General features: G+C 40.2%; 1 protein-coding gene across 1 annotated transcript in view; it reads right to left on the bottom strand.

The window, feature by feature from the left end:
- Positions 1–1,086: 1,086 nt before the first annotated feature.
- Positions 1,087–9,281, bottom strand: part of SLC15A5 (solute carrier family 15 member 5) — a 50,457-nt gene continuing 42,262 nt past the window's right edge. The window contains exons 10-11 of the mRNA XM_019543880.1: positions 3,396–3,504; positions 1,087–1,530 (exon numbers count right to left, since the gene is read on the bottom strand). Of these exons, the coding sequence (XP_019399425.1) occupies positions 1,383–1,530; positions 3,396–3,504 (257 nt within the window). The 3' untranslated portion in view covers positions 1,087–1,382. The remainder of the gene's footprint in view (positions 1,531–3,395; positions 3,505–9,281) is intronic.

The raw sequence follows: 9,281 nt of genomic DNA, 5'->3' as shown, positions 1-9,281 counted from the left end.
GAATCTTGACAAACAGGTTTGAAAATTAGAAATACTGTTGATTTTCTGCGGAATTAAATCAATTCCCACTAGTTAAAGAAGGCCAGTCCTGAGCTGTATTTGGATACAAGAAACCTACTGCTTTTCAGAATGTAGCATGCCATTCCTTCTTAGCAACTTTAGAACATGGTATTTGGGGGAAAGAAAATCAGGCAGCTGAATGGTCTCCATGAGATTCAAAAACGGTTTGAAGCTACTTAGGGTGTCCCATTATATTTCTAATATGGGAATGCTTAGTAACCCCAATGTTTATTTGTCAAAGTCCAAGGTTGGCTGTTATCTCCTTATCTACATATCCCCAGTGACTTCATTTCAATATAGCTTGCTTATGTTAAAAACCTACTCCACATTTTTTCATTGCATTTTTGGGGGTACAACAGTTGTTTAACAACCCCCTAAAAATCTATCTGGAGTGCTTCTAGTATATGCATTTGATTAGGGAGGTATTTTGAGGTTATTTCATTAACAGTAGTTCTGCTCAACTCTTACGTAGCACTTCTTCAGTAGATCTCAAATTGGGCATGTCTGCACATGCATTAATACGCTTTTCCTAATGTGCATTAAATTTAGTACCTCCAATGTGAGGTACTCAATTAAAGCACATTAGGCTACCCTAATGTGCAGTAGTGCAAGCACAAGCTTTTTAGATGATACTTAATGCACAGTAACCTATTCTACTGCATATTAGGATAATAGCACATTTTATGCACTGCTTTAATGTGCAATAGAATAGGCTACCACACTTAAAAGCGCATATGTAGACATGCCCAAAGTGATTTTCAGAGGACATCAGTACCATAATCATCTTTTTGCAGGTGGGAGTACTGTGGTAAAGAGAGAGAAAGTGATTTGCTCATAGTCATTCAATGGGCCAATAGCAGAGCCAGAGGTAGAATCCAGATCTTTTGATTGCCAATTCAAACCAGCATCAGGAACACTGACTCCTAACAAGATTTTTTAAAAAATCGTTAGTCATGTTGCCCAGTAATTTGCTAAACAATTTTATATGTTACTTTATTCAGTTCAAGCTATTGCTGAATACAAACATATAACACATTATTACATAAACCCTTACTAATTAAAAAGTTTTATCCTACAGCCACTCTTCTCATGAAACTCTCATTGGCTACAATGGGAGTTACACCAACATAACAGCTATAGGATAAAGCTCCAGCAGTTGTGCTTATCTGTGATACCTGGTAAAAACATCATATAACTAACAAAATCAGCAGTACTGCTCAGGTACATCAAATACATAGGCAGTTTCATTTTAAAAAAAATACCAGATGCCTTACTACAGACGAGCACCCTAATACTATGTCTTCCATTTAAGTGTAAAAATATTACAGGAATGTCTCCACAGGAGACAAAGTAGAAGTAGTTTCTAGGACACTGTCATAAAATTTGAGATTCTTCTCATGCTGCAGAAGTTTCTCTTGCAGACTACTTCCTCTGAACCCTTTGGCATATTCTTGATGTAGATTGCTGTATCTGTGGTGAATGGGAGATAAGGGAGGGAAAAGAGGATGGCAGGGGGCAGAAATAAATAAAATGAGACTATTTAGGATTTACTCAGCAACTGGTTAATTGCTACCCTTGCCTTTCCTCAGTTTCCCTATCTATTAAATTGGGATAATGACAAGGACCTTTGTACAGACCTTATGGGTCTTTCAAAGCCATGTTGTGAAAAAATTATTAACTTTTCTGTTCAGCAGCCAAGCTGAAAATAAAAATAAATGTATTTAGCATTGACCCTAAACATTTTCCCCCCAGATTTTCTCATAAAAAAGTGAAAAACAGAAAACCAAAATCATTCTGGGTCTTACAATTTCATTTCAGTTTAAAATTAAACATTTCTTTTGTTGCCCAGGAATTTAAACCCATTTTTTAAAATAAAAAATTAATTCAATTTTTTATTTCAAAACAACATTTCATTTCAAAGGTCAAGCTTTTGAAATCGCTTGAAACTGTCTTCTAGGCCATTATCAAAACACTCACAAAATATGAATATCATTATCCCATCGTAGTTACATTTTTTTTTTTTTATTAACATCCCATTTTAGAGGGGCCAAAATGGAGGTAAGCATAAAAGAAAAGTATCTATTTGCGGCTAGAACTGGAGATAGTATCCAGAATAGATGGCCTACATTAGGAACCAGATATTACTATTTCCTGGGATTAATTCAGAATTGGATTACCATATTTTCTCACAAACTGTATGCCCAAAAATAAAGTGTAGGCCTATTTTTGGAAGGCAGAATGTAGGAAAAAAAAATCTATGGCCAACTGTGTGACAGAGCAAGCCCACCTGGACACTCTGGGTATGTCTAGACAAGCACGGATGTGTAGTAGGCAGTGTCACAGACATCTGCAGTGCCACATACTACACATACCACACATGCAGGCATTCCTTGTGCTGCTAACTTTGCAGCATGGGTGGAGGGAGTTTAACTCCAGGAGATGCTGGGGTCAAAAAAACCCCCTGCCTAAAAGAAGCAGAGCGGTGCATGTGGCAGCAGCACCCACCGCCCAAAACCAGGGCCTGGCTGGCTGGAGCCACACTCCAGTTGCCGGTCAGGCTCCCTGCTGTGACTGCAACTCCCAGAGGCCCCAGGACCCCAAGTAAGGCTACTGCCCCAGCCTCCCCTATCCCACCTGGGGCAATGTGCCCTGCACCAGAATGCACTTAGCATAGGGCGTTCCCTAGGAATGAAGAGCAGCAGCACAAGGTTGTGCCAGTGCTACTTGTCCCCAGGGGAAAACACATTCCCACTCATGGGGATATGCCTTATATGTATCTAGGAAGTATGGGATTCCAGGAGATAATCTGGATGAGGCAGCAGGACAGCAACAAGGCTAGGTCCCAGACAGGCAATAATAGGATTGTTATTTCTTAGTTCCTTACATGAATTCCTGTAAATAATGAAGTGTTTCTTCTACATTGCAAGCTTCATCAAGATACTAGAGACTGAAGGTGGCTGCTCAGTAACCCACAACCAGTTCAGTGTCTCTTCATCCAAAAGTGGCTGTGAACACTGGACTCCCATTCCCTGCTTTTATAGGACATCAGTACCATTAGCCACATTTTGCAGGTATGGGAATGGATGGTTGTAGGTATGGTTAAAGAACTTTCATAATTGGGGCAAACTATATCCATTTAGTTTTTAATTTTATTGCCTCAGGCAAGCTACTTTCAAGCCTCTTCTTTTCAAGGGGGAGGTGGAAACTCCTGAACTATGGTATGGTAGAGGACTGGATGATTACTAAAGCCATAACACAAACTGAAAGCTAATTTGTAATTTTCATGAGAGATCCTACACATACGGAGAAAGGAGAATCAGTTCTCTTGTTCTTACCGATGTGAAATGGTCCAGAACCCCAAGGTATTCACCATCATTAAGGAAGCCAAGAAGAAGAAGAACCTTTCCAATTTACCTTCATGCAGGAAGTGTGGGAACCAAATACCTGTTGTTGAAGCAGACATTTGAAGACGAGTGAGTTTTTTGCCTGGCCAAGACATAGATCATGTAAACAGTTGCTGAAAAATGCTTGTGTAAGACCAAGGAGATACCACAACAATGATGGTTGTTTGGAACTCGTGTTGATACTTACCTAGCCTCCATTACGACGATATCTGAGCAACCCCCGCTCTTTAACGTATCTGTTGTCTCAAGTGTTAAATGACAAGGAACCAGTCATAGCCAAACTAAACAATTTTCCCAAGATCTGAGGTGGAACAGGATATAGAGTCCTGGGCTTCATTTAGCACCCTATCCTTCGTAATCATCTCTTGTGTGTGTTGTACATGTAATAACTACATTAAAATTGCAATAGTATGCACTCACAATTTATGATATTCCAGAAGGTCCCTCCAGGCAGACCTGTTGTGCAAAATAGAGAAACATAGAGCCTTTCACTACCTATTTACATGCTGTTTTTCTTCCCCTGAAGATCTTCTGCCTCATTGGGTATACTATACAACCTAGATGCTGCTCACTGATTGAGCAGCTATTCAATATTTCATTGTATCCTTATTGGATAAAACCTCAGTCAAGGGCTCAAGAATGAGTAGAGAGAGGTGACCTTCGAGCAACCTTCCTGATGCATTGCCCAGGGCTCAGAAAGCACAAGCACTCTTCCCTTTGAGAGTTTGGCAACAGTGCGCCAAAGACATTTCAGCAGTTCAAATTCCATCCAGTCAAGTGCAGTACCACACATGAAGCCCACAGTCTTCCCTCCTACCTACACAGTGTTTAGCTTCATTACTTCTTTATTTTAATAGTTTTCCTCTTCCCACAAGATGCATCACGTACATCAAAGTGCAGGAATAGATTTCCTATGGTATGTGGCCACTGTAGAGATTAGGGTGCGCAGGGGGAAGCCAGACATCAGTTAAGATGGATTTTGAGCAGTTCAGTCCTTGAGGGATGATCAAACATGGCAAACACAAAAACAAAATGAAACAAGGAGTGACAGAAGAACTAGAACACAACAAAGCTCTACAGGACAGTATCAAATCCTTCTAATTAGGAGCATAGCCTATTTATTCGCAAGAGGAGGAGAAAAGCACCTTTCTGTACTCTCCCAAGTCTCTGTGAAATCCTTTAGCTTTATGAAGCAAATACTCTCCACAGGTCTTTGCTTAAAGGGAAAGGGGGAGGGAGGGAGAAATAACCTTTCCTTTTATTGCTCTACTGTAGGAGCCTAATGGCCTTAATTGACCTTAGTATCTGTTGGCATTCTAGGGTGGTTTGCAAGCTCTGCTTAGTCTAATTAGAAAGAGAAAAGAGAGGAAACAACTGCACAGCTCAGGAGAGTGGCCAGTGAAAAGAATAAAAAAGAAAAAGGATCCATGCTTTTCCTCTTTCATCCTCATACACTTTCATTCGTGCCTAAGGGTAGTAAATACCTCACTCTCCAAATAAGCAGTCACTCTTCGATCTCTCTGGATCAATAGGGAGCAACTGTAATCAGTAGAGCAGTTTTCTGTGATTTCTCCCCCAGACTTTGGTTCACAGAGTGATACCTGTGTCTGTCATGGAACAGCACCACCTCACCTCAGCATGCGTGGTTCTCTTCAGAGCACTCTCAGAACTAGTTTTAAAATGTATCATTTAACATTGTCAGTTGACTGAGCTCCTAGGTACTATAACTTCATTTTAGTGGCTTATAAACTTTTACTGTCATAATTCACAATCAGGCAGTTTTTCATTTTACATCCCCCAGTGGCCGATAGAACTCAAGAAGAGAGACTGTGCATCTGATGACAGGGAAAGCAAGCATGGGGTTCTGTACTACAGCTTGTCAAAGCAGAGTTCACACTGTCTGTTAGATTATTTACATCTGCTGGTCTAACTATATGAGCAGCAGGAGCTGCATAATGGAACTCAGTTTACAATAGATTCTGAACAGAAAATATGCACTTAAAATACTACTGAATTATTAAAAAAAAAAAAAGACTCTTGTTCTACCTCTATGCATTACAGTCTGTTGCTTCCAAAAGAAGAGTCTAAACACTGAGTACCTCAAGATTGCTTTAGTGCTGGTGATTGGCACCATATAATTAGTGCTGGAGATAAAAGCCTTCTATTTATGAGCAAAAGTACACTGTCACGCAGCATGAGCTAATAGATAGGATATTGGACTAAGACTTGAGACCTGGATCCATTCTGTACCCTGCCCCAACCTTCTCTGTGACTTAGACCCAGAGAAAAAGGACTTGATCATTCTCCCCATTCCCACCCCACTTTTCCATTTTGATCTTGGATAGCACTTAACTCAGTGAACATGTCTATATCACAGCAGTGGTGTTTTCTGACATCAAGGGGATGATGGAGCCTCAAAATGCTCTGCTCACCTGAATATGCAAACATACTCTGAACCAGAAATGCATCTGTGTGGTTGCTGTGCCCCTCCTCAAGCCTTCAAACTTTCAGTTGGCCTGCAAGCAGACCTTGGGGATGAACCCATAGCAGCTTCACTAGTGAACTTCCCAGCTCTGGAGAACACCAGCATACTCAGGCGGACAGGGTGTGAACAGAGCCCTTAATGCCACGACATGCCATTGCTGCAGCATAGACAAGAGTAGCCAGACCCAGATCTCCCATGAGGCCTTCAGAAGAGAGCTCCCAGCACTGCTTAGAGATAATCTGGGCTAAACTGCATACTAGAAACACTATATCTGCATTAGGAGCAGGGCAAATCAGCCTAGGTGGAGCACCAGGCTAATACGGTTTTGACTGCTTCTGGTGCCTGAGTTCTCTCAGAAGCCCTACAACTGTCCCATGCAGACACATGCAGAGCACAGTGCAAGTCACCATCAACACAATGAAGGCACAAAAAGACAAACTTTTTCAACCTAGAATTAGGTTTAAATTTACAGATTAAAAAAATTAAGTTGCATCTGCAGGACTGAAATAAAATACTCCGGATCCCTAGGCAAGTCAGGAAAAGGCTTCACTTTTTACAGCTCTGCTCCTGGATCATAGCCCCAGCTCTACTCAAAGTGGGAGCAGAAGTGAGGCTCCCTTCCCTTCCTTTGGCTGATAAAAAGGAGGTCCTCAACTGTATTAGAAGGCTTTCTTGGTTGAAAAGTACCAGTGCAGCATTAGCAGCAGTCTGAATCTGTTAAATCAGTTTTTAAGTTTTATTTCAATGAAAACAAATTCCTTTCCATGGAAAGTATCTGATTTGAACAAGAACAACAAAACACAACTTTTGGGAGGGATTTTTTGGGAGAAAAATCTGAATTTTCCACCCCCCCCCAAAAAAAAACCCAAAGAAAAATGTACAAGTTTTACAGTATATTCCTTTTCCACTTGCACCAGCCAAAGCCATTTATTACGATGTGTCTCTAGGACTCTCAAAGCAATGGGACTGTAGCTAAAACTATTGAGTAGCAAGGGGCAGCTAAGAGATGTTGTTTCACACTGTCTAAAGTCAGGCATCCCTCCATGAATTATAGTCATGTTATATTTTCAAGATTTTATTCTAAACCTAGATAATCTAGATAATCTAATAGCTTTTTTGTTTTTAGTTTACACTTTTATTTTAAGTGGAAGCCAAGTGTCTTATAAATCACAGGAAAAATATGACCCAATACCCTGGACACTGATGGCCTACAGTATCTATGCCTGGATCCACTGGTGTGTCCATGTTGAGCTAATCTGTGGTTTTTCTACTAGATTTGACAACAAAAGTAGAAGTCATGGGGGTTGTCCTGCAGTTACTTGTTCATTGGGAATTAGGCCTCTGGTACATGTTCATTCGATGGCACAATGGGATCTGATTCCTTATTCTAATAATCATGCCTCTTGCCATGCCACATGTACATGGCAGAAAGCACAATTCTGGGATCATAGATCAGATCCTAGTCAGACCACTTCTATTTGCCAGTTCAGTGGGAGTTCGGGATTATAATCCTGGGCTCCCCCTGTAGCAAACTGAGCTGAACAAGCCAACAATCAGCTGATCATCAGCTCCAGTCCTGGGAACACACAGGGGCCAGCTCAACACTCTGGTACAGCTGACTGTTGGCCCCAAATCCAGGACTGCACCAGAAAACTTCAATGAGCCCTGGTTACCCTTACACATGTTCAATTTAAGGCGTGATGAAAACCTCCCACAAAAATGTTACACGTTTTGAGGACTATTTTACTGGCCCGTTTCCCATTTTGTCATGCCATTAATTCCTTAAATATGTGGCAGGGTTAATATTTATGGTACAATTGACAAGTTAACAGTACCTTAATTGCAAAGTATGTCAGGGGCCTTTTTAGGCTCACACCACACAGTTCCATTGTTTCCTAGATTATTCCAACATGAAAATTCTCAATTGGCAATTCACATTGTTGAACATAATAAAGATACCTCTTCATATTGTAAGGAATGTTTCCTTTTAGGTTAGGTGAATTATTTATAGAAGAAGTTCAGATAATACAGTAATAGGAGGCCATATTTAAAAACAAATAAAAGTGAAGAGGTGGAGTCTGGCCCTGAATATAGACAGGTAAAGACTATGTTGGACAGGAGAGCTTGTTGCCTTCCTACTGTATGCAAAACTCAGGCATAAGGTAGTCCTTGGACTATCCTGAATTCAAGGATGACCTGATACTTGCGCCTGCAAAATGGCCAGGAAGAAGGAGGACCATCATAACATCATCCCAACAGAATTCAGAAGATCTGTTTAGGCACAGAGAAAAGTTGATGTTGTTCTTGTAAAGTGAAGTGAGTAACCTGGACACTTACTTCTAACCTGTTACTAAGGCCATACATTTGAAAAAACAACAACATAACAACAACAACAAAGAACCACATCACCATTAGTCCTTCACCTTGAAATTTAAAATCTAAGAGATCTCCATCAGTCAGTTCATCTTGTTATAGGATGTATTTACTCCTCAGTTTAAACCCCAGTACATACTGCTTTCAATTGTTATTTATTAAATAGGCATCAGTGGACACTGCCATCTGGACTGCAAGAAACATCCTTTTGCTGTTTCATATTTTGGTATTTATTATCACACAATAAGTTAGAACCCATATGCGAGAAAATTCGTACCAAAGATTACAGCAGAAAGAAAATCTGGGCCAATTTCCTACATTCTGACCCTCTTCTCCTATCATATATTTACATTAATACTTATAGAGAAACTTATTCTGAAGTGATTAGCATAGGAGGACAGGTTTTGTCTTGCATCTCTTCCATTAAAATGTTAGGAGAGGTAAAAGATCCAAAAGAAATCAGTTTCCCAGCTTGTACTGAAAATATCACTGTCACCCGTCATCTGTTTGCACTCGTCAGTTTTCAAAAAGTCTTATTTTATCATATTCACACCATCCTCCATAGATGCGTAAAAATGATTAATGCAGCCTAGACTTTCTGTGACTGATATATGATCAACTTTGCCAATAAAATCCTGTAAGTTAGCGACATGAAGCATGATCCAAAAAGGTTTAAGTAATTTAATCAACACCTTCCATGCCCAGCAGTGTAATTCACATAATTAGATCCTCCAAGATGATAAAATATGTATCTCCTGAATGACTTCAGAAGAGTCTAGATTCCATCTAAATTAGGGATGAGGGGACCCCAAAATAATTTAGGTTTCAGTAATTCTGACCTATGGCACATTGTGTAGCAAAACATTCTTACGATGAACCTTGCCACAATTTACAACAGCACGATTTACATGTCAACCCCTTAATTGCAACAGAGCACGAGTTTGGTCATCAGAACCCAA

This window comes from Crocodylus porosus, unplaced genomic scaffold, assembly GCF_001723895.1.
Source record: "Crocodylus porosus isolate Cpor-Errol unplaced genomic scaffold, CroPor_comp1, whole genome shotgun sequence".
NCBI lineage: Eukaryota > Metazoa > Chordata > Crocodylia > Crocodylidae > Crocodylus > Crocodylus porosus.
The sequence above is the reverse complement of the archived record's forward strand: the minus strand, read 5'-3'. Positions and strand labels throughout refer to the sequence as shown.